The following is a 26,306-nucleotide window of genomic DNA, read 5'->3' as shown; positions in this document are numbered from 1 at the left end:
TTTAAAAAATAAAATAAAATGAAATGAAATAAAAATAGACTTCTTAAAAATCAGCATACATAAAATTCTTATTTAGCTTACTCTCACCTTATGAAAAAGGAAATTCTTAACATTTATTTTTTAAACTCAAGCAAAGGCTTAACACCTCAAGACACAAGAAAGTAGTTTGAAAACCTGTAAATTTCCGGGGGGGTGATCAAACATCCTTCATGTATTACATCAAAGACAAAAACTCGGCCTCGACAAAGCACTGCAATGTGAGTTGGGGAATGTCCTTCACTCTCTGGAAAAAGAAACAGAAACACAAACTCAATCTCTCAAAGTTAAACAAGAGTAAAACTGCATATTTACATCCAATAGAAGAAAATAATCCTTGCTGCAATACTTAACATATACTCATCAAATATATCCTATGAACAATAAGGTCATAAACTTTCAATTATGATATAAATATACACTCTTGAAAACTGTCCATGTGAAACATCCAAAATCCATGGAGTTTCAAGTATTTGTATGCCTTGAGACTCCTATAAATCCCAAACTACTGCAGGGCTTTCTAGTTTATTCATGGATAGCAATGACAAGGGGAAAAGGGTACCAAGGAATCCCAGAGAAGAGCTTTTCGAATTACTAAGTTTCTCTTTGGGTTTATTTCATTGTTGACTGTTCATCAGATAATTTAACTGCAGTAATATCTAGCGATGGTTTCTAAATAAAATAGTTTTCATTTGAGGGGCACCTGGGTTGCTCAGTCGGTTAAGCGGCTGCCTTTGGCTCAGGTCATGATCCCAGGGTCCTGGGATGGAGCCCCGCACTGCGCTCCCTGCTCAGCGGAGAGCCTGCTTTTCCTTCTCCCTCTGCCTGCCACTTTGCCTACTTGTGCTCTCTGTCAAATAAATAAAATCTTTTTTTTTAAAAAAAGATAGTTTTCAGTTGAGAAAGGGCACTGTTTGCCTGAGTGGCAAGGAGAATGAGTGGCAAGGAAATCTAGTTTTATTTAAGGCTCTAATGATACCTGGTAAGCCACTGGTAACTTATTCTATGATTCTTGGGCATGCCTTAACTCCCCAAGAACTACTACTTTGCTGTAAATCTCAGACTATTCTGATTTAGCCTCATTTTTCAATTATTATTCCCTTTAACAAAGGGCTTCCTATATGATCCCTGCTCCTTCCCTCTAAGAAAAAAGAAAAAGAGAAGACATATACTACCAATGGAAGGAAATTTACTGGTTGATATCATGTACAAGGAACTGTGGTAAAGGCTTTGCACACATTATCTCATAAAATCCATCAACTATGAGGAAACACCATCTCCTGACAGCACTTTTTTTCTCTAATATCCTATCTCCTCAAGTCCTAGGAGGTGTGGTATGTATTTTCCTTGTCTTTCATGGCTATTTCCAAAACATTTCTTCTCTTTCTCCTTCAAAAACCTCCGTATCTTTTTACATTTAATACTACTACTTTTTTTTCTTTTTGCTGTCATTATACTGACCAGGTCTTAACAGGTCTGGTGACCAGAAGTCTGAAATGTGTCTCAGTAGGCTAAAATGAAAGTGTCAGCAGCTCTGTCCCTTCTGGAGGCTCTAGGGCAGAATCAATTTCCTTCACTTTTCCAGCTTCTAGAGGCTACCCACAGTCCTGAACTCAGGACTCTCCTCTTCCATTCGAAAGCCATCAAGGGAGGTTCACGACTTTCCATCAATTTGCTGCCATTAATTTGGTTCTCTCTATGCCTCTCTCTTCACTTATAAGAACCCTCATGATTACTTTGTACCCACATGAATAACCCAGAATAATCTTCCCATGTTTAGGTCAACTGATTAACAGCCTTAATTTCATCTGCAAACTTAACTGCCCTTTACCATGTAACCTAAAACATTCAATAGGTTCCAAGGATTAGAAAGTGAACATCTCTGGGGGGTGGGGAGGCATTATTTCGCCTAACAGATAGGCTAGTAAATTTAGTGATGGAAAAAATGCTTTACATTTGTTGAGAATAAGAGTTCATTAGATGAGAATAAGGAAGGAGAAAGGCATGAAACAGTATCTCTGAAAGTGAGAGAATAACATGACAAAACAATATGGCAAGGTCATGCTGTGGATCCATTTGAGGTTTGAGAAAACTAAATGAGGTTTTCTGGTTTTCTCAGGCCAAGTAAAATTGCTAGGGTAGGTATCTTTAATATGTAGAGGCAAGAGAGAAGATGAAAATTAAACCATGATAAGGTGTGGGTAGAGTGATGAGGGAGCAAGTGGGCAAAGATTTGAATGTGTATGCGAAGGAGTGATGATAGTGAAGGAGCACAGAAAGAAGTACAGATTGGGGGTGGAGGAGGGAGGAATGGAACTGTGAAGAACTGTAGCATAACTCAATTTAAGTCACAGTGTGTTCAAAGAAATAGCTAAGGTAGACTACTAAAGGAAGCGAGTTATGAAGAGAACGTGGAGATCAGAATGAGATGCTTATAATTTCTATGTTAGAGGACATGGAGTTTTTTATAATAACAAGTTCTAGGGCATGACCACAGGAGTGTGTGGTTGCTTGAGAAGGAGTGGAGGTACAGATTACTAGAGGAAAAAAGTGAAGGAAAGGAGAGGTCATGGATCATCTACAACTGGAAGCTAAAGTCATCGAGAATGTGAATGGGGGGTGGGTGGTGGCCGCCTGGGTGACTCAGTTGGTTAAGCCTCTGCCTTAGGCTCAGATCATGACCCCAGGGTCCTGGGATTGAGCCCTGCATCAGGCTCCCTGCGCGGCAGGGAGCCTGTTTCTCCCTCTCCCTCTGCTGCTCCCCCTGCTTGTGCTCGCTCACTCTCGCTCTGTCAAATAAATAAATAAAATCTTAAAAAAAAAAAAGAATGTGAAGGAGGTAGTGATGAAAAGAAAGATAGTGAGACTGGTGATAAAGCAATGGGGGAATTCTACCTCAGAAACTAATAATACAGTATGTGTTAATTAAATTGAATTTCAATTTAAAAAAAAAATTTTTAAGAAGTAAAGGAAAAAAACCCCACTACAACAAAGACAAGCACTGGTGACATAACCTGATAGCTTTCTTTTTTTCAAGAGCTCCAACTGTAAGGAAGAAACGAAAGGGGCAAGGGCGACCGGAAATAAAAAGGACACCAACATCTCCTACAAACCCTTTAGTACCACAGTATGAGAAAAAATATACCCACTTCAGATGGTTATAGGGAATGCAGTAAGCTCAAAGAATAGCCAGCTTCAGTAATAGTACCTTTCACAGGGAAACAGGAACTCTCAGAGAAAAGGTTGAGGATATAAAGGATTTTGCTGACCATGAGCTCCAGAAACTATAGCAGAAGAGTCTGGGAAACGGAGGGGGGTGGGTCACAGTAGTGGGAAACTTGGATCAAATTAGGCTACGCACAAATCCCTGAATCTAGATGATGAGAGAGGACCTGAGAGGTCGAACTGCTCAGGCAAAATGAGGTTAACAGGGTAAAAGGCAGGACTGAATTAGTCTTAATGGTCTCTAAGTGGGTAAGTCAAATAAAAATAGTTTTAAGTACTGCCTCCTTAATGACATTATCCTCTTAGCCAGAGAGGCTTACAGGCTGCCTTCACATGCATTATCTCTTCAATTTTCTCCGTTCGAAGATAGATACCATGGCCCAGCATTTTAATTTCTTCCTTGCAAAACCCTTGAATCCTTCACTCTCTCCCTCTATGCCTGCCTGATTGTTGCTGAAGGAAAAAACAACATACCGTCTAATCTAACTTTAAATTCATAAACCCACCATTTCAAATGGGCACTCAACACTCATCAGCTACCCTGCATTCCCCTAGCACATCTGCTTCTCCCACTTTCCAAGATGACTAGTATTTTATTTTTTTTTTAAAGATTTTACTTATTTATTTATTTTGAAAGAGAAAAAGAGAAAGCAAGCTCGGGGAAGGGTAGAGGGAGAGAGAGAAAATCTCAAGCAGACTCCATGTTGAGCGTGGAGCCCAACGTGGGGCTCTACCCCACGACCCTGATCATGACCTGAGCCCGAAATCAAGAGTCAGATGCTTAATCAAGGGAGCCACCCAGGCACCCTCCCAAAATGACTAGTATTTTAAACCTTCTTTCTCCTCTAATCTTCTACCCCAGCTAATGACCTCAGTTCTCATTTCACCAAGGAAAACACAAAGAATACATAGACCTCCTCACCTTCCCACAACAAAATTGGCCCATCGATTTGCATCTAGATGCACTTTCTGAATTCCTTCTCATCCTTGCTCCTGTCAAAGACCAGCCCTCCACCGTTTCTACTCCTGACCGTCTCAGCTCTTATCTTTTCAATGACTTTGGCTGTTTATTCTTTCCCCTGAAAGATTATTTTTCTTTCTCTCCTATGTCATTCCTATGTTATAGTATCACTCATTTTTTTTAATTAAATGAAGTCCCTCCCACTGCACATCAAAACTTTTTCCGTAAGCATTATTTCCAAATGTTGTCACTAACTAGTTGGTTTACTTTCACCTCCTCCAGTTGATCTCCCTTCCCCAACTTGCACTGAGACTGCTCTTGTCAGGGCAGGCTCTGTCCACATCATGTCGATAAATACAATGGTCACTTTTAATTTTTATCTGATTTGGCTTCTGGAACATGTGACACAACACTTCCTTCTCTTGGCTTCTGGGAGACCACTGCCCTTCCTTTCTTCCCACCTTGGTCTCTTTTCTGTGTTCTCCTCTTCAGGAGGTATTCACCAAATACCCTATTTAACTGTGGTAAGATTTGGTACTGGTTCCCCTGATAATCTTCATCTGTATGTGTTACAAAAGTAACTTTAGCTACTCTTATGCCTTTAAAAATGTTTTCTATGCCTACTAATGGTGATTCTTAAATCTCTATATGAAGTACTGAAATCTCTGCTGAACTCCCAACTTTGTACCCAACTGCCTACCTGCATTTCCACTTCAGATGTCTAAAAGGCATCTTAAATTCAACATAGCCTAAGGGGCCTCTTAATTTCCTCCCTAAATATTTCCTCCCAAAGTTTCCCACCTCATGAACCAACACAGCTCTCTATCCCATTATTCAAGCCAAATATGTTGAAATCATCTCTGATTCTCCTTTTTCTCTCTCATCTCACAACCAATCTATGAATAATTCTACTAAATCCAAATCCAAAATATATAAAGAATCTAACAACTTTTTACCAGCTTCATGCTATCACCCTAGTTACGAGTCATTATTATGGCTCTCTTGGACTACTGAAACAATTTTCTAACGGATATCCCTGCTTCTACCCTGGTATGTTCCTAAAAATTTTAGTCCTCAAATGGCAGATAGAATCATCTTTTTAAAACATAAATCTGATCACACCACTTTCTTTCTCAAAACTCATTATCTATTCACATTTTAAATAAAAGCCATACACCTTAGTTGGCTTACAAAGTACTATATGATCTGGCCTCTAGCCAACACTCCAAGAGTCCCCTCTGTCTCCTGCCTGCTCTGCTCCATCCATACTCCCCTGCAAACATGCCAAGTTTATTCATGCCTAGGGGATTCCCTCAACACATAAAACAACAAACTGAACTAAATGAAAACAAAAATAAAAAGCCAAAAAACTGCTGGATCATCGTATCATTCACATCCTCAGGTTTTCCCTGACTACCTAATCTAAAATAGCCATCCAGTTACTCGTGTTATTTGAATTCTCTATACAGTATTTATCAGTAACTCTGTTATTTTTTTGTTTACTTATTCCCTCAGCTTTGTCCCTATCTACACCTCTTCACATGGTCTTAAGTACAAGAATATAGTAACCATACTAACCATGACTAACCAATATACTAACCAGCTTAAAGGACTGCATTAGGAGACACATTATTAAATTAATGAATCTACATTTTACACGCTGTAACATAAAGGATTAGCTTATCTAAGGACCTATGAAGTGATAAGGATTAAACTGAAAACCAGGTCTATTGATATTAGATCCTAAATGACAGGCATCTTTCTCTCTTTGCTAACTGCTATTCTCCATTTTCTCCTGTTCATCTTTTCCATTCATATTTGGGCATTAAACTTTATGCCATAAATAAGCAGGCCTTTCACTTGCAACATCAAGATAAATGTGAGTGGGCTTGAGGACATTAAATATCTCAAGCATCTAATGAGGTTTACAAAGATGAGTTCTACATGAAAGTAAACTCAAACTCCCCACACTACAAGCAAAACTGGCTACAGAAATTTTACTTTTAAATGAAGAAAAATATCTTTCCCTAATTACATTCCACAGTAACTATAAACTACATTATTAAATTTATAAAAAAGAAAAAGATCCTGAAATAACTGAAAACCAGCACTTACAAAAGAATTTTCCATTTTAAGATATGCTAGTACACCAAGCAGAATTTGTCATTAAGCTGACAGTAAAAACAGGAATTTTGATGAGTCATTCTGAACTCCTACGCCTTCAAGAAGACTGATAGCAAGCTCTCACCTCATATGCCTGGTGGTGAAAGGGAGGGCATACTCACAAAGAGAAATGGGGCATGATAAGCAGACAAGCACACTCAAAAAGAGAATTCAAAGAGGGCAAAGACAGACAAATCCAGATCCTATGCTCCAGATTTCCTAATACTGATTAATAATGCTCTTTAGAACTTAAACTCTCAAATCACACAAGGTAAGCATCAGGTTTTGTACAGAATAATTTAAGACCAGTTTATAAAATCCATTCCCATAAATTATTTCTGACTAATCACAATGACTAAAAGGTTCACAGAAAGCCTGATTAGTCAAAATCCAGTAAAGAAATATTCAAAATAGTATGTTCCATAGTGTCATAGAAACTGCAGCAAAACTACCCAAATCCCAATGCCTTTACCAAAACAAACAAACAAACAAACAACACCACACCCATGTTTTCTACTTACCAGTCCTAAAATAACTCGTAATTGAATCTCTAGTAATTCCTGGAATCCTGCACGTGGAAAACAGCATTCGGAATTGATTCATATCCAGAGGACTATTTCCAGATTTATCAACAGGCACTTTTTCTCTATTAAAACAAACGAAAAAAAAGTATTTTGATCAAGTCATTATAAAACTTATAAACCAAGTAGTATCAACTGTAGTATCCTCACATAAATAAATTAAGCTTCTCAACATGTTGCCACTTCAAACTTTGGGTGAATCTGTTACTAAATTCACATAACTGTCCTTACTTTCTTAATAGCTGCCAGTAGTTCAAGTTATGCCAAAGACTTATACTTCCTCTTTCCAACTGAGTGCCTTCCTTTGGAGGCCAGTAGTGTTCAATATGGGCTGCAGGACCAGCAAAATTGACATTCAGTTGCGATGGTAAGCGAACATCCAGATAGGCACAATTCAGCCACCATTCTTCCAGCTAAAAGAAATTAAGAATATCAACCTAATGCTATTGAGAATACTTGAATGTGTAACTGCAAGGAAAAAAAAAAGCTGTATTTGTTCTTTTCTCTTTACTCTTTAACACTTAAAAACATGTTTTCTTACCCACATCCATTGTATACTAACAACGGATTTTATTATATATTATACATAAATCTTACCTCAGTAAGTTTGTTCTGAAAGCAAAAAAATTAAGAAATAAAAACATGTTTTCTTGTTTTAAATCATCATAGATATTGAAAAATGCTATTGTGATCATTTCTTTTTTTTGGAACTACAGGATCTTAAATACTATTCAGCTTAACTACACTATCAAAAACAGGCAACAAGAAAGCACTGAAAAGGCATCTTTTCAGACGGATCATACTGGAGTCACAAATACCAAACTAAGTACTTAGGTGTGTTTTCCCAGAGCACCTTGGGTAAATATAAAACAAATCCTCACTTAATTTTAACAACTATTAAGGCATTCGCAATTATCCTTTTCCAAGCAAAAACTGAAATACTAAGTCAAAAATATAAAACCTTTTCAGTACACTTAAAACTAATTTAGATTTTTCAGAGCCAGAGCTTTATGTGTCCCTCTTTTACAACATGCAATTGAATTTCATGCGTAAGTAAGCAGATCTCAAACTATCTGGAGTTATTTTTTAAGAAACTGATGTTATAAACTATAATCAATCGTTCAGAAAAAGAAATAAGCAAAAGGATACAGACTTCTTTACCTTTACCCTGATTTAATTAAAATCACTCAAGTCTCAAGATTGAGAATAAGGGAATCTGGAAGTATAAAATTTTATTATTCCATCATAGGTATCAATGACTAATGGAAAGATCAGCTTCCTTTTTATTTCTAAAACTTAAAGATAGCTACTCCTGATTTCTAGATTAAGGCAATGTTTTTTAATTACAAAAACTTATCCTCTGGTTCATACTACAGAAGTAATTAAGCTGAAGAAGTCAAAGATTCCCTGTAGGAAATTATTGAGTGCCTCAGTAATTATTATACCAACATCTCCCCTTCAATCTATCTAACTAAAACACATAATACTCGTAACCATTCTCCACTCCAATTTTGTAATGGCCCTTTCTCTCCCATATGATGTTTAAATATTTGTATGCCACCTACGTGGTAGGTCTATTTTTAGTGTCTGGAGTTTTTTCAGGCTGGGATTACCTGAACAAAATGTTTCTCACAAGCAAGGTCTACAGATTACCTCCATCAGAACTACATGGGACAGCTGTTAAAATAAGGGTTTCTGGGCCCCCATTCAGAATCACTGATCCCAGGAAACCTGTATTTTGACAAGTTCCCCATATAAGAAAAGAGCTCACACACAACATTCAAAACTCCCTAGAGTTAAACAATTCATTAAGTCTTTTAGATGACTATAACAATGACTGAAAGGCCATTTACACTAATAATTTTAAAATAAAAGCTATTCACATTTTTATTTTTCATTCTTTAGGTATCATCAATTTTCTAATTCTAGGTACAATAACATAAATACCCAATTTCTTTTTCCTTTTGCCCTTTCAAGTAATTTCTGGTGCAGTTTTCTTCCAATACCATCTTGAAATTTTTGGACAGTTTCTTTAGTTCTTTTGTATTCTTCTTTATTTGCAAACGGCTTTACTATAAGGAAAAAATATGCGTTAAAATATTTAGACATCAAGTACCACAAACTCACCTCCACTATTACACAAATAATGTAGACTCAATTATGTAAAACAATTATGTATGCATTAATTACCATAGCAGTCCAATAAATCATAGAGTTTACAACATGAAAATGACTGAAAAGCAACCTAGCAAAATGCTGTAAAAAAAATTAAACAGTGGATACTATGTAATCTGATAACCATTAAAATCATTCTGGATGATGACAGTTAAAATGATAAAGACAGGACTATCCTCTAGCTATTGGTCCAACAGAGAACTAAATCCTGTTTAGCAATGAATAAGAGAAATTAGAGCTTGTTTCCAACTAATGTTCAAGCAGAGCCTTGAACATCATGTATGTAAATGCAATACGTATGTAAATTTAAGTATAAAGCCTGTCCAGAATCAATAATGGTTTCCTTCCCCAAAAAAGGAGGGAGGGGATAGGGGTTTCTAGTCCATGAAAATGAAAACCAACTGTTCTGAAAATTAAGCTACAGACAAAAGTCAATTAGTAATCAAAGGACATTAATATCTTCCTTCTGCTTTATTTTGTCTCTTCAAAGTACTATCTTAAAGTCAATTTAAATAGCTGTATTTAGAAAAACTACAAGCGAAATAATAAAATACAGCAAATAATCAGTAAAGTTTTTAAAAAAGAAACTAGAATTCCCAGATAAAAGTAAATGAGGAAAAAAAGGAAGAAATTTTAAAAATATCAGAGGACTTTCATTTAAACTAAATGAACTAAATGCATACATTTATCTCTAATCCTTCTAGAAGCTCACTAAAATGACAGTAATTAAAAAGGCATAAATCTATAAGGACAAAGAATGTGAAAGGAGAGGGCAGCAGACCAGTTAAGCTAACATTTCACACATTAGAAAACAGATGAGAAAATGGTAACTGAATTTGCAGAATGGAGAAAGTTAATATCTAAAGCCTGGAGAGTGGAAGGTAAGAAAAGACAAGGTAGGGTTAAGTGCAAACCAGGAAGCAAGCCAATGCCTGCAGTAGAATCCCAGAAAGGTTAAAAAATTCAAGGCAAATGGACTTCCAAAGGGGCAAAGAGAGACTGAAAACGGGTTGCTTAAAAGTGTTCAGAAGCAGCAGAAAACAGTCCCATCCACACCCACACCTGTAGATCTTTCTCCACTCTGGAAAGCCAGGCAACTTCCTACCAACACGAGTAGAAATCTAGAGTTCTACTCTTAGGACAAATTGAACCAGAGAAGCAGCATAAATAGATCCTAACCCATATTGAAAAAAAGAGAGATTATAATCAAAGTGTACACCCAGAACAATAAGCCTTCCAGCCTCCTTCCCCTAGTTAGCTCCAAAACACTAGATACCAGGGTCACACCTTCTAAATAAAAGAGGACTCTTCTCTGGGGAAATGGATCAGTCCAAGAGAAGTATGACTGATATCTGGGCATGCTCCGGTGGAACTGCTAGATCTCTGCAACAAGGCTCACTAGAAGGCCCACTGGTCACCAAGCCCCTACCCATGCACACAGAACTCTCAATCAGCTTTTTAGGGCCTTTTAAAAATGAATGACTAATGATTGTCAGATATTTGAGGAAAGCCTCTCACATGAGAATCAAAGAGCAGAATAAGCAAAAACAGGATTGGTGACACCCAACCATAAATAAACCAGAAAGGAAAAGGCACTAATAATGAGGGAAATAATTTTTTAATCAAAAGCTTAGTCCAGAACACCCCAGATCCAATTAACAGGAGTTCCAGAAAGAGAGGGCAAAGAAAGGAGGAGAAAACTATCCAAGAAAAGGTATTTTGAAAATTTCCTAAAATTACATGAATTTTTTTAAACTTCAAAGAATCTACTGTATATTCAGAGAAATAAATGAAAAAATCTATACACTAAGGGACATCAAGAAGTTCAGAATGGTAGGGATAAAGAAAAAGGTTTCCAAATATATCCAGAGTGTAAAAAACAAGTCACAAATAAAGGATCACACAGAATGGCATCTCAGGAGGAACAAACAGTACCTTCAAAACTCTTAAGAAAAATCATTTCCAACCCAGAATATTTTATACTCAACCAAAAAATCAAGTATGGGGGTAGAATAAAATTTTAAGTCTTACATTCTTTCCTTTCCAGAAACACTTTTTCTCAAGTAGCTACTGAAGATGCACTTCACAAAAAAAGTGAAAAGAGGAAGAAAAACAAAGACAGGAACCAAGGGAATCCAACACAGGAGAGAGAAGTAAAAAGAACTGCCAGAGATGGGGGAAGGAAAGCTCCAAGGTAACAGCTGTCCAGCCAACTCAAGAAAAGTAAACACTAATTGGAGCAAAAGGGGAGAGGGCTCCAGGAGGGATGTCTCCAAGAAATGAAACTGAGAGAATAGCTTATGTATATAATGTATAGGTACTTATCTACATACATATTATATATCATGTATATAATGTAGTCAGGAATTTTCAGTGTATTGAAGTATTTGGGAGTGAATTACTTAAGGATACAAAGCAAAATAAGCAAATGAAAAATGAGCAAAACAAAACAATGCCATAAAAAGGCATTCAAGGGGCCCCTGGGTGGCTCAGTCGTTAAGCTTCGGCTCAGGTCATGACCCCAGGGTCCTGGGATCGAGCCCCGCATCGGGCTCCCTGCTCTGGGGGAAGCCTGCTTCTCCCTCTCCCACTCCCCCTGCTTGTGTTCCCTCTCTCGCTGTCTCTCTCTGTCAAATAAATAAATAAAATCTTTAAAGAAAAAAAAAAGGCATTCAAAGTACACTGAATGGCTCTCTTGTGAATAACTGCATAACGATAAACCCTAGATGGTCAGGTAAATTAGCTCAGGTACATACTGATTTAAATCAGGTGAAACCTGGAATTAAATCAGGTGAGTACTAATTTAACCCAAATGGTGATTTTGTACAACTATACTGAAAGAATGAAAAGGAAAATGTGGGTATGTTGGATTGCCTATACGTTGGGTGTGAAGAGTGGGAAGGTTAAAGGTGTGAAAGAGCTAAATCCACATCTTCTTAGGAACAAATTTATAATAGCCACAACTAAAAAAACCTAAGAAATACTAGTATAAAAGTTTACTTCAAATCCGGAGATAAACAATACAAAAAAAAAAAAGAAAATATTTGTCTGAGGGAGTAGGATTGGGGTGGGGAGTGGAAAAAAAGGCAGAGGCCTACTACTTTTTATTATAAACCTAATAGCAGGTTTATTGGCTTTTTAAACTATGGAAAAATTAACTTGAGAGATAAAGACAGAAAAGTTCTGGACATTTTTAAATGCCTTTTTTTTTTGGTGTTTTTTTGAGAGAGAGAACACGAGCAGGTGGGGATGGAGGGGCAGAGGGAAGGGGAAGAGGGACAGAGAATCTTAAGCAGGATCCATGCCCAGCTCGGAGCCCAACACAGGGCTCGAACTCAGGACCCTGAGATCCTGACCTGAGACAAAATCAAGAGTTGGACACTCAACCGACGGAGCCACCCAGGCGCTCCAAGTTCTGGACATTTTAAGGATACTTTAATTATCATGAGCCTAAAGGAAAAAGCAATTAGACCTTCATCTACTTCTAATACTTTCAGTTTTCTAAATTGCTAATAGTATTATTATATACTAGAAGATTACAAACATACCTGATTCAAGGTATTTTTTTAATGATTCTTCAAGTGAAGGAACAGGCAGAGATGGAAGAGAATCCTGGTACTGAAATGTTCGTTCTTCAGTTGATTTAGCCAACTGATTTTCCATGATGCAAGCACAACAGGAAGACTAAAGAAAAAAGCCCTGACAGTTTTAATATCATAAATATTCTTATATATGCTAGTTCTAATTCACTAAATCATTATTTAGGGACCACAGTATATCCAGAATTTGGTCCTAGCCCTGGAGGAAAAAACTTGTCGGAGAAAATCAATTAAAAAAAAAAAAAGCATTGACTCCAAGTGCTGGAATTCAAGGAGTCATCAGTGGAACTAGTGTAGTTTTGATTTACTGAGCACCCACTATTTGCCAAGTAGTACAACAGGTGTGAGAGAAGATATTTATCTAATCTTCATATTATCCCTGCCTTTTGACAGTCACCTCCAGTCTGCATATGAAGAAATCAAAACTCAAGAGATTAGCAACTTTCCTAAGGCCCAATCCACATCTCTTTCATCAAAATCTTCGCCCAACCTTAAAGCTAAGTGAGAGTGGGTGAGGAATCTCTCGGTAGGTCTAAATGGGTAGGTAGAGTGCAGTTGTGAAGAAAAGTATGATGGGTGGAAAGAGAGAACTCTCTAGAATAAGAGCAGTTTAAGACTCTTCCAGCTGTAGAATATCACAGAATTCCTAAATCATGACAAGCTGCTGTAGCCTACTTATGCAGATGGTTTGAGACCTACACAGAACAGTTTCAAGTATCCCAAAGCAATCTTAAACATTTACCACAAATTTATTAATTTTCCTCAGAGAAATCAAACTAACCCAAAATGTGAATGCGGTACACAGATGTTAAATGGAAAATGAGATTTCTCAAATAAGCCTTTAAAAATTAAGTTATATATTATAATAGTAATTGAGAAATCAAGGAACATTAATAAGAATTACCTGCCTTTCACGGGCTGGGCCTCGATCATAAGGACTTGGGCCCCCCACGAGCGGCGCCGGGGAGTGGGTCTTCCGAAGGCCACATTTCCCGCGCCCCACCGCGGGGCGGGGATTCGGCGCTGGGCTCATTACCTGCCTTTCAAATACCACTTTTTAAATTAATAGCAAAGCCAAACAAAATATTCCACTCACAGAAGGTTATGGAATAAAACATTATCAAAAGCTAGGGTGTGGGGCGCCTGGGTGGCTCAGTTGGGCGGCTGCCTTCGGCTCGGGTCATGATCCTGGGGTCCTCGGATCGAGCCCCGCATCGGGCTCCCTGCTCAGCAGAGAGCCTGCTTCTCCCTCCCTCTCTGCCTGCCACTCTGCCTACTTGTGCTCTCTCTGTCAAATAAGTAAATAAAATCTTTAAAAAAAAAAAAGCTAGGGTGTGGCAGAGGTTGTTATTGGTCAATATAAATTGTCTTCTTTTTTTCTTAACAGAATCCTAAGTTCCAACTGGTTTTAAAGCCACACAGCTTTATCTTTTCTACCCTGCCCTGGAGCTCAGCAGGACTTTGTAATGTGTCTCCTCCAGGTCATGCCAGGTCATTTGTATTCTCCCTGTGTTTTCTCTCCTCACTGCCTAACAGGTAGGACCAACTGAAGCAGCACCTTGCAACTGTTTATGGAAGCCACGTATTGAGGTTGTCACAATCTTCCTACTAGCCCTAGTCTCCTCCCACTAGATGTATGAAAAAACACTTACTCATGTCATTGTATTTTGGGCTTTCATTGTCAGGGTAAAAGAGTTTAACCTATAACACTAAAATAAAGATTTAATCCAAAAGCAAGACACAACAAAGATCTCCTAATTCCTCAGCTTCTTCCCATATAATGACTTTGGCTGTACTTTATTTTGACCATCCATAAATATTAGTTTTAAACCCAATGGAAATACAGGTAAATACCAACTCCACCACTCTCTAGCCATGAGCTTCTGGGCAACTAACTTTAACTGAATTTCCTTACCTATAGAGAGGATAATCATATAATCAGAAAGAGGTGTTATTAGGACTATTTTTAAATGCCTACAAAAACACATTATAAAAATAATCTAGTTGAGACAACCATATTATGCTAGGCAAAATTTCCAGGAATGGCTCCCATGATTCCACCCTTATACTCCCCAGAACCTGTGACTATAAGGAGATCAGCACTTCCATGATTGTGACCATGTTGTCTTATACAGCACAGGTAACCTTAAATAGATTATCCAGGTGGGTCTAATCACTGGAGCCCTCAGGAGAAAGCTTTCTCCAGCAGCGGGCTGTAGATGAGCCAGGGAGATTAAAAGCATGAAAAGGAATGAAGGCACTGTCTGGATATGAAGATACAAGTGGTCTTACGGAAGTGAGAAAGCCCCCAGCTGGAACCCAGTGAGGATATGGGGACCTCGGTCCTACAACTGCATGAAAATGAATTCTGCCAACAACCTCAACTAGCCTACAGGTGGATTCTTTCCCAAAGTCTCCAGAAAAGGACCCGAAACTACAGAAACCTTTATTTCAGTTTTGTGAGATGGTAAGCAGAGTATACAGCTAAACCTACCTGGACCTCAGATCTATAGAAGCTGTGAGATAACCAATTTGTGATTTTGTTTTTGAACTGTTAAGTTTGTAATAAATTGTCGTTGGCAACAAGATTCTAATACATATATATAGAAAAGATACCCTAATTCGTTGTATACCTCCCTACTACTACTACTTAATGGACTCTAGAAAACTGATACCAAGACTACCAATCCCATGCTTACTAGTCTTAACTCACCAAAAGGTACACACTGAAAATGTGAATTACCTGATTCGTTCAGGAAGGATTATTCTGAATTCTCTACCACGAAGATTAAATAATTCCAAAAGAACCTACATATGCATTAAGAAAATGATGCCACTGGAATTAATTACAGTAGGCTTCCTCGGGGCAATAAAATGTAAACCATGAAAATAAAATGGAAAACAGAATCAGGAAAGTAAGTAAAACATAGTATCACATACCGTTACACCAAGATGAACTGTTTAGGACTGCCAGGAGCTTGCTGCAACAATCCTGTTTTGAGAACACAGGGGTTTGAACTAGGCTGGTGACCGTGGAAAGGAAAAAACAAGCTTGACAACTGCAGGGGGTGCGGGGGATTTTAACAAAAACTGGTGGAAGACAAAAAATCTAGAGACTGGGAACCCCAAGACTTAAACTGTTGGGAATCACAGCAAACACGTACAAACTTCATCTGCTAAAAAGAGCTGGCTAACAATTACTGTAGGATTAACCAGGCTTCGGACAACCACACTCTCATCACACAAAGTGCCTCCCGGTGCCCGGTCTCAGGGCGACAAGGAGTTCAAAGCTCGGCTGGAGAAAACGGGGGTGCAGAGTGCGACGAGAGCTCAGCCTCCTCCCACCACACCAAGAGCAGCTCTGTACACTCAAGAAGCCAAGTGAGAGAAATCTAAATAAGCAGCGCTACGGACCAGCCCGGCGGCCCAACCTCCGACCCCCGCAGGCAACATGCCTGACAACACGACGCTCCCGCCGAGCCCTGGCACTTCCGCCGTTGTACTCTATTTAACTCTATTCTAAGCAACTTAACTTTCTCCCACGATGCCCAAGGTTTCGGGTTGGAAGAGAGCGCTGTCTCGTTGGGCCTGCGGGTCCTCGCCGCTTGCGCTCCACCTACTCCGCCACAGCCGCTAGCTGAAGAGCGGGAATTGGACGGAAAGCCGCGAGGGTCCCGCCCCGCGGTCACCGGAGAACGACGATTGGATGGAAAGCCGCGAGGGTCCCGCCCGGTACTTGAAGCCGGGGACCCGCCAGGCCTGCGGTCTGGGAGGACCCAGCCCCTCCTCCCGTGGGCGTCCTCCGCAGAGAGGTCGGGTATAGGCTGCGCGCCTGGGAAAGGCTTCCCGGACGCGCGAGGAACTGCCCAAGCCCTGCGGCGTAGCAGTTAACTACTTGTTGCAGGTGGAGCACCAGGCCGGGTCAGGGGTTACCGCGGAGACTCGGGTCCCGCAGTGCTGCACCCACGCAGGTACACTTAAACCTCTGGGACCGATTCAGGAACTGGTGGCTTAGACTCGTTTTCACCCACTTTGTGCAAGACCCGGCGCCCTGTTTCCCTTCCTCTTCTAGCCCCAGCTCTGGCTTACCAGTCGCTCCTCCCCCGTAACAGTGAGACTCTTTTTGCAACCCCCAAGCAAGAATTTATACTAATGCCTCTGAAGAGAATCTTGTTCACTCTGTGTCCTGCTGGCAAGAGAGCAGTAACCGCAAAGATCTCTACTTACTCTCTTTTCCTTTATCCAGCTGAGACTGAAGTTGGCCCAGCGTAGATAATGCTGGAGCACTCTGCAGCATGCCTGGCTTCCCTACCCTTCTACACTTCTTCCTGATCCCAAGCTCCGTGAAGCCCCGAGGGATGCTCACCCTACAAGCCTGGGGTTAATCTTTTCCTATTGTGCCAAAAAATGGGAGTTTTTAACCAAAGTGGAGCTAGACAAGTTCAAGAGGATCATAATGTAATTAACTTAGTCTCACAGGCTAGTCTATTTTACATTTCCCTTTTGAAACAAAAGATACTGTTTCGGTTTTCATTTTAAATACATTGTTTCCTTTTTGTGGAAGAAAAGACCAATCGTTTACACTGGCTCTGAACCAGGTATCAATTATAAAGAACCGGATTTCAGATAAACATGTCTTTACAGGTCCCAGTCCTTTATCTGTCTTTCCTAACTCCCTTACTGGTTAAATCTGACCTGAACGCAATTGAAGCCGTGTATAATCGGATATTCACTTGGTGTGAATAGTCGTAAGTTTTCTACGGAACTATTAACGTGTTTAATTACAGAGCAGCTCCAACCCTTGCTGGAGGTGTTGCATAATATATGACTGCACACCTTTCTAATAAAAGTTCTGAATTCTGAGATATACCAGGCCAAAAAGTCTTCAGATACGAAATTGTAAATTACTTGTAGTAGTTATTTCTGAAGCTGTGATAAAGACCATATCTCAAAGTATGTAAATGCTGTGTTCTGGATAACGTTAAAATTGGCTTACAAGGTAGTATTCTTTTTTTTAAATTTTTATTTATTTATGTGACAGAGAGACACAGCGAGAGAGGGAACACAAGCAGGGGGAGTGGGAGAGGGAGAAGCAGTCTTCCCGCAGAGCCGGGAGCCCGATGCGGGGCTCGATTCCAGGACGCTGGGATCATGACCTGAGCCAAAGGCAGACGCTTATCGACTGAGCCACCCAGACGCCCCACAAGGTAGTATTCTTAAACAGAGTAATTTTTAAAAACTGCTCAAAAGCCTTCATTGTAGTTTTTTCTTCTGCTGAGTTTTGGCACCTCTTAAAAAGTTTGTGCATGTTTAATGCCTGTTGGTGGCATAGAATTTAGGGTCTCTTACCTTCACTGTCTCCTACCCTGGATATTGATTTATCCAGGAATCTTTTCTGTAAAGATTCCTGGATTCTTGGAAGGGGAAAAAAATGTGGACTGAATGAAAATGACAGGAACAGAGACTTGAATGTGTAGAGCAAAAAATGTAACCTTTTAAAATATGTTATACTGGTAAGTGTATGTACCCATAGCCTAAAAAGCATATAAGTGATTTTTCTTCAAAATGAGTAATATGTATTTTAATGGTTGATTCCAAATTATGTTATGTTCAGGTTAAACTTGAACTACTTTGCATTTCCTAGAATGATGTGGGTGTTATTGGCTAAAAGGACAATGTTTCAGGCACATGAAGTACATTGATAACAAGTTGTCCCAAGATTAAAAACTGATTGTGAATCAAAATACTTTTCTGAACAAAAACTTGTAGGTACTGTAAGTGGTGGTAATAAGTTTTTTTAAGTCGCCATAAAAGAGCTTTCATTTTTAGTCCTACATAGCTTTTTCTCACTATACTACAAACAGAAAAAGCCCTTATGGACAAGTCTAGATGAGTTCCATAATAAAAAGTACAAAGCTACGAGAAGTTTGCATTTCCATCTGCACATCTAGCTTACTGCTAAGACTTGTAACTTTCATGAGATAGAAAACTGAAGGGACTCCATTTTAGAAAAGCTCTATCTCTGCTGTTTCTCTGCTAGGCCCCATTTACTCATGTTCTATATTTCATCTTGCATCTGAGTAAACCGAAGAAGCTATGTTCCCACTCCAGGGGTGGGAAGCAAGAAAGGTGATCATTTTCTGAGTTTTGTCTGGGGCCCCCATACACCTTATAACATCTTAAGAACAAACCGCAGTGGACACTGGTGCCAGTAGCCTCTTCAGTGATTTACAGAGTTATACCTGTTGTTCATTGGACACTCACCTTTGATGGGACCCTAACCTGGATTCCTATTTTTGTGTGTGTGGTAGTTTTATGGCTTTATTAACACAAATATGAGGTGCACATAAGCTGTCTATTCATTTTCTTCACTGTGCAGCCTGGCATTGGGATTGGTGGCTCTGGTGGCCGGCTGGGCTGCTCTTTCCACAGTGGCTTTGCAGTTCTCAGAGCAATCTCTGCACACTAAGATTTGTTGCACATCAGCAGCACTTCAAGCTCCTTGACACTGTGGACTAGAAACTTCCAGAAGCCACTGGGCAACTCAACAATCAATGTTGAGTATCAAGATCTGGCCCTTGAATCTTCTATGCACTCTATCATCACTGCCTCTGGGTTTCCACCAGTTGTGCTTAATTTTGACATACCGGTCTGACTGGTGCCAAATGAACTTCTTGATCCTCTTTTTAACGATCTTGGGCTTCACCAGAGGTCTGAGGGCATCCATGATGCCCAGTAACAGATGGCTGCCACCTCCTCAGGCAGCGCTGAGGAAGAGAGCCTAACCTGAATTCCTGAAGGAACCATACCCTGGACCCCTTTCCAGTATAAAACCCTAATCTCAATGGAGAAATTCACTTCTCCTTTTCTGAGCCTCCCAGACACTCCATCTACTATATGGTATCACTTACGCTATTCATTAAACTCTGCTTTCATGTCTTCCTGGCTTGGGTTTTATTTCTATCCTGCACAAAGCCAAGGACCCTCTTCACTTTTCCCATGGGACCCTATTTGGGTCCTCAGACATGGCTTGCCTCCATCACTAAGAAGTAATGACGTAATGTATAAATAGCTCTAATCTATGGGATAGATCTTTACTTTCATCCCAATGCATAAAATGAACATATTGAAGAGATAATTATGTGATCTTTTATTTTTAATGGGGAGGACAGTAAAAAGGTGGTCATTTTGGGAAGCAACCAACAGCAAACTAAAGCATGCTGGATGCAAAGAGACCAACCAGAGACTAAAAATTAACTCCACTACCAACGACAGATGAACACACAAGGGGCCTCTTTTTGGCACTGATCATTGTTTTGGGATTGCCTTTGATGATATTTACTGTATATAAAAATTTACCACCAGAATCCTGGGGAAGAGTTAAGGTAACTGTGATGTTTTATATCTGATATAAAATTCCTTATTACTAAACAGAACATAACATTTTTAAAAAATGTAAAGCCTTATCAAGATATAATTTACATACCATAGTTTGCCCATTTGAAGTATGTAATCAGTGGCTTTTACTGTATTTACAGGGTTATGCAGTCACCATAATTGAATTTTAGAACATTTTTATCACTCCCCAAAGAGCACATTGTACCCATCAGCAGTCATTCCTCACCAACCCCCCAACTCCTACCTTCCCCCTTATGCAACCATTAATCTACTTTCTGTCTCTATAGATTTGCCTATTCTAGACACTTCATGTGAATAGGATCATACCATAGGTCTTTTGTGACTGGCTTCTTTCACTTCGCATCATGTTTTCAAGATTTATCCATGTTGTAGCATCTACCTGTACTTCATTTCTTTTTATGGCTGAATGATATCACATTGTATGGATATACCACATTTTATCAATTTGTCAGTTGACAGGCATTTGGATTGTTTCTATCTCTTGGTTATCAAAATAATGCTGCTGCTGTACAAGTTTTTGTGTGAGCATATGTTTTCATACCTAGGAGCGGAATTGTTGGGTCATATACTAACTCTATGTTTAACACTTTTAGAAACTGCCACGCTGCTTTCCACCACAGCAACTGCACCATTTTACATTCCCACCAACAAAGAATCAAGGTTCCAATTTCTCCACACCATAAAAACAGTAACAATATAACAGTAACACTTGTCATTGTATGTCCTTTTGGTTATAGCCACCCTAGTAGATGTGAAGTGTGAGTTCATTGTGGTTTTAATTTGCATTTCTATGAAGACTAATGATGTTGAGCATCTTTTCCTGTGCTTATTGACCAGTTGTGTATCTTTGGAGAAATATCTATTCAGATTTTTTACCCATTTTTTTTTAAACTGGCTTGTCTTTTTGTTGTTGAGTTTTAAGAGTTCTTTGTATATTCTGGATATAAATCTTATCAGATAAATGATTTGCAAATATTTTCCTTCCATCCTGTGTATTGTCTTTTCACTTTCTTGATAGTGTCCTTTGAACCACAGATGTTTTTAATTTTAATGATGTCCTAATCAGTCTAATATCACTTGTAATTTTGACAGTGTAACTAAGAAGTCATTACCTAAGCTAAGATCATAAAGATATACTCGGGTGTTTTCTTCTAAGAGTTTTACCATTTTGGCTCTTGTACTTATGCCTATGATTCACCGTAAGTTACTTTTTATGTGTGGTGTGAGGAAGGGGTCCAAATTCACTCTTTTACATGTGGAAATCCAGTTGTCCCAGAATCATTTGTTGAAAACATTCTTTCCTCGTAAAACTGGCTTGGCTCCTTTGTCAAAAGTCAATGGAGTATAAATGTTAAGGCTTATTTCTGCACTCTCAACTCTCGTTTGTTCATCTATGTGTCTATTCTATGCCAGTACCACGTTGTCTTGATTATTACAGTTAAATTTTAAAATATGGAAGTCTGAGTTCTCTGACTTTGTGGGTCTTTTTTTCAAGATCGATTTGGCGATTTTGGATTTCCGTGTTTCCAAGGACCTAACATTTTGCAGGATAGCTAGGGACACCAGAATATACACCAAATTTGATTTAGTATATATATATATATATTGACTTTTCACCTAGATTATGCTTCTGAGAAACCAATCTAATCTAGTTAGTGAACTGGAAATACCAGTGTTCTTCGTTCTTTCCGGTATCATGCAGCTATATCTCCATTTATACAATTGTTATGAAGAAAAAGGTATTTACAAACGTGAAGTTTAATGTGAATATTTGTTAATAACACTAGGTTTATAATCTATATATGGCATAATATTCATGTTAATGGCTATCTAGGGGATCTTTCCCCAGATAAAGAATAAGAGAAACAAGAGAAATAAGATAATAGAAATAATGTATATGTATCCTCAAAAGGACACCAGTCTTATTCCATTTAGTTTTTAAATAACTATAGTTTACCAAGAAAGTGCTGTGATCAGCCCTCTAGAAAAACATCAGTTAGGGCCAATCATCAGGCCGTAGGCTACAAGGCAAATAGTATTATCAAGAATCTAACTTTGGTGCTCGCTTCGGCAGCACGTATACTAAACAAGAATCTAACTTTGAAAGTCATTTGAAAAACTGGTTACCATGGAATTGTGCGTGATCTCCCTGATTATATTTCATCATGTTTACTGACATTTGAAACTGAACTTGTTTTAGTTTTAGGAATATTTTTCCATTTTTAGTTGTGTTTTTATAATCAACAATATGAAATGTTCTACTAACATAAAAACTGTCTATCAATCAACATTAAGTGCTTAGAGGAAAATGTCAGATTTTGAGAATGACTTTTATTTTGTTACCTTTTTGTAATACACTGAATATTTTGTCTTTTTAAATTTGCATTTCTTATTTATACCTCATATTTTGATACATATCTTATAATGTACTTTGTGTATTAAAATACGTGTATATTTTCTTTGAAGTATATTGAAGGCATTGTATTATTTAAAATAATTCTGGGGTGCCTGGGTGGCTCAGTCGGTTAAGTGGCTGCCTTTGGCTCAGGTCATGATCTCGGGGTCCTGGGATCGAGCCCCGCATTGGGCTCTCTGCTCAGCAGGGAGCCTGCTTCTCCCTTTTCCTCTGCCTACTTGTGCTCTCTCTCTTTCTCTGTCAAATAAATAAATAATCTAAAAAATAATAATAAAATAATTCTGGGTACTTAACCATCATTCTGCATGATTTTCTGGTTTGTTTGTTTTGTTTTTTTTTTTCTATCCTTCAGTTTTTAGAAAGGATACCATACACCAAACAGAGGGAACTTCATTATGGGTTTGTACAGAAGGGAAGGCGTCATGTTATTCTGTATTTTTTCATCACAGTACCTTTACCAATTTGCAACTCCTCTGAGCTTCCATTTTTTTGTTTTGTTTTGTTTCCTTGCTTGTTTTTTGTCTATCATTCTTGTGACTAAACACTAACACTTAAAATTACCAAGAACTTTTTGAAAGTTTTATTAGAAGGATTTTTATGTCAGCCATGAGATGAGGTGAAGTCACCTGCTATGTCACACTTCCTTGTAATTATGGAACTTAAAAAAATTGGAAGCACAAATAACTGGAATTTATGTTTAGTGTATACCAAGATAATTGATGTTTATAAAGATCGGAGATGTTGCATAATCTCAAGGACCTTCTGAATTGCCAAAGAGATATGAAATTATGTTCTACATACTCAGGATCAAGCATCAGTTATTGTCATATTCTTGACAATCCTTCTATTACAAAGCAGAGGCAAACAAAGCATGGTGTGATGTTTGTACTACCATCTTTAATATCAAGAAGCTGAAGGAAGATTTCCATTTCTGCTTCAAATATCAAACTTACCTTCCCTCATAGTAGCATCCCCCTTTAGCATCCCCCATAATAGCATGCTAAAAAGGTTCAAAGCCTTGTCAAGTTTATCTAAACATATTAACATATAAGCGACTTGAGATATACACAGTATATGAATAAGATCTCTATTATAGTGAAATTAATTAAATACAAATCCCTTTCCTTATTCTCTTTCCAGTTACTGGTTACTTTTCAAACACAAACTCATAAGGTTAGTATGCTTCTTTGAAGAAGTAATTTCATTTTTTATTAGAGCCAAGTGGAACCATGTGTTCCTTGTTGAAACTTCTAACAACTACTGATTTCTTCTGTACTGATAGTCCCTGTCTAGCTTTACTTGAATTCTATACATTCAGTATCTTTAAACTGTCCCATCTCTTGGGGCGCCTGGATGGCTCAGTCGGTTAAGCAACTGCCTTCAGCTCTGGTCATGATCTCAGGGTCCTGGGATCGAGCAGAGCCCCGCATCACTTCCGCGTTGGGCTCCTTGCACAGCCGGGAGCCTGGTTCTCCCTCTCCCTCTGCCCCTGCCCCCGCTTGTGTCCTCTCTCACTCTCTCCCTCTCTCTCAAATAAATTAATAAATTTTTTAAAAAAGTAATAAAATGTCCCATCTCAGTTAGTATATTTGTGCTTTCCTTTAAGCTTTCTCTTTCTCTGAATTCACGGGACCTCTTGAACAATCTTTGTCTTTTCATTTTTATTTCTGTCTTGTTATACCTCTGGGGCACATCACCTCATGTGAGCCTAAAGCTCACAGGACACATGTGATTTGTAGCCAGGCTTCCCAACTTGGCTCAAAGGCACTATGTTGATGTTGAGTGGTCTTGAAAATTCAGAGGCTGTGTTCAGTAATTATTTGGGTGTACAAATCTGGAGCTCAAGAGAAAGTTTATATGAGGCTTCAAAGAAAATATAACTATCATATGAAATTTCAGGGAGAAAAAGTAGTGAGTTTTTTAAGAGAGAACTTCAGCATCTACAGCTCTCCCTGTATCTCCTTATTCTGTACCTTGGGTTCTTCTCTGTGGTAACTCTTACTGTCCGTTGAAGTGCTGAAGTCCCCACCTAAATCAAGGAAATTCCCTTTTTTTAGTTCAATGAAGACAAACTTAAATTTTCAAAAGGAATACAAACAGGAATTTTAAGGCAAGTGTGTAGAAATGACAATACAAACTTATCCTAACAACTAAAATCTGGCCATAAAGTGGCTTAGCTGGTACCACCTGGTAGCTGTCTCAGCATATTCTAAAGCAATAATTTTCAAAATGGGGTGATTTTGCCCACCAAAATATTTTTGGAAATATTTCCAACGATCACAATGGTAAGTGGAGGTGTTATTGACATTTAGTGGGGAGAGACCAGAGATGCTGCTAAATATCCAACAAAAATAATTATCTGACCCAAAATGTCAATAGTGCTGAGGTTAAGAAACCCTGGTCTAGGTAAATACGTGAAAAGAGGGAGGTTCAACCACGCTGTTTGGCCTTGGAACCAAAGTGACTTAGGTTGGTACTTGAACATACTGAGAGGTCTGCCAAAGGCCAGGATCGATCTCAAAATCTTTTCTAATGCAGTGTAACCAGTATCTTCTCAGCCTAACAACCAAATTCTTTTTTTTTTTTAAAGATTTTATTTATTTTTGACACAGAAAGAGCTAGCACAAGCAGGGAGAGCAGCAGGCAGAGGGAGAAGCAGGCTTCCCGAGGAGCAAGGAGCCTGATGTGGGGCTCAATCCCAGGACCCAGGGATCATGACCTGAGCTGAAGGCGGATGCTTAACCCACTGAGCCGCCCAGGCGCCCCTAAGAACCAAATTCTTGTTTCCTGTCAGTGGGAATTCCAAATGTGATACTTTTTTTTTTTTTTTTTTTGGTGGAGGAAAAATAAAACCATATACATAACCAATGATTAAAACTTTATGAATTTAGAGAGCTGGCTTTCTCTACATCCCCAGTTCTCCTTGATTACTTAGGTGCCCTAAGGAAAAAAACATGACAGACTTCCATCAGTAGGTTTTAAGAAGCAGTATTGTGAAAGTTCCCTTAAAGAGGTCAAACAAGTCGTTATTTAGCATCTACAGAATGTGTAAAATTCTGCGGGGAACTATAGGTGAATTTTTTAAAGCATCATCTTCCCTAGGTTTATGTCACTGTTTTGCCTTCAGCTTTATTGGAGGCCTTCTCAAAAAACAACCACAAGTAATTTGATATATGCTATAAACATGTTAAGAATGTAGTGTTACGTCACTTACAATATCCTCTATTATGCCCCACATTAAAATTTTTTTTAGGTTTGAGTTCAGGGAAAGCTTTGGTATGGTTCCTCCTTTCTGATAATGAAATTTAAGTAACTTACTGGATTTCCTTTAAGCTATAGCTAGCAGGAAACTCAGCAAAATTTTGATCACATAGTGTCCTTTGCCCTACATAAATACTTTCTTACCTTTTTTGTTGAAAACGCTTTCAAATCCTGTGTAATAAGAGAGATGGATGGAAAAGGAAAAACCAAGAGGGAGAAAAAGTGTATGTAGTTAAAGAGTTCAGAAACAAATGTCCATGTGAAAATAACTGGAGAATATGATGTGTCTTTTAAAAATTGAGGGCTAGGGGACGGAGGAGCAAGATGGCGGAGGAGTAGGAGACCAAAATTTCGTCTGGTCTCAGGAATTCAGCTGAATAGGGATCAAACCATTCTGAACACCTACGAACTCAACAGGAGATCAAAGAAAAGAATAGCAGCAAATCTTTGAACAGAAAAGCTACCACTTT

At 38.6% G+C, this 26,306-nt stretch overlaps 1 protein-coding gene and 1 pseudogene across 2 annotated transcripts in view; both read right to left on the bottom strand.

Annotated features, from left to right (window-relative positions):
* The window catches only part of CROT (carnitine O-octanoyltransferase), a 49,038-nt gene extending 32,681 nt beyond the window's left edge, over positions 1–16,357 (bottom strand). The window contains exons 1-7 of one of the 2 annotated variants that reach the window (XM_027574887.1): positions 16,273–16,357; positions 15,681–15,732; positions 12,690–12,825; positions 8,914–9,038; positions 7,198–7,379; positions 6,907–7,031; positions 175–283 (exon numbers count right to left, since the gene is read on the bottom strand). In XM_027574887.1, coding sequence (XP_027430688.1) covers positions 175–283; positions 6,907–7,031; positions 7,198–7,379; positions 8,914–9,038; positions 12,690–12,804 — 656 coding nt within the window. In that variant the 5' untranslated portion in view covers positions 12,805–12,825; positions 15,681–15,732; positions 16,273–16,357. Of the gene's footprint in view, positions 1–174; positions 284–6,906; positions 7,032–7,197; positions 7,380–8,913; positions 9,039–12,689; positions 12,826–15,680; positions 15,733–16,195 lie in introns of both variants that reach the window. The other variant, XM_027574888.2, reaches the window with a different exon arrangement.
* A 2,738-nt stretch (positions 16,358–19,095) lies between these two features.
* LOC113910972 lies at positions 19,096–19,467 on the bottom strand (annotated as a pseudogene).
* Between the last annotated feature and the right edge of the window lie 6,839 nt (positions 19,468–26,306).

The sequence above is a fragment of the Zalophus californianus genome, chromosome 12 (assembly GCF_009762305.2).
Source record: "Zalophus californianus isolate mZalCal1 chromosome 12, mZalCal1.pri.v2, whole genome shotgun sequence".
NCBI classification, from domain to species: Eukaryota; Metazoa; Chordata; class Mammalia; order Carnivora; family Otariidae; genus Zalophus; species Zalophus californianus.
This window is presented reverse-complemented; position numbering and strand designations above follow the sequence as displayed.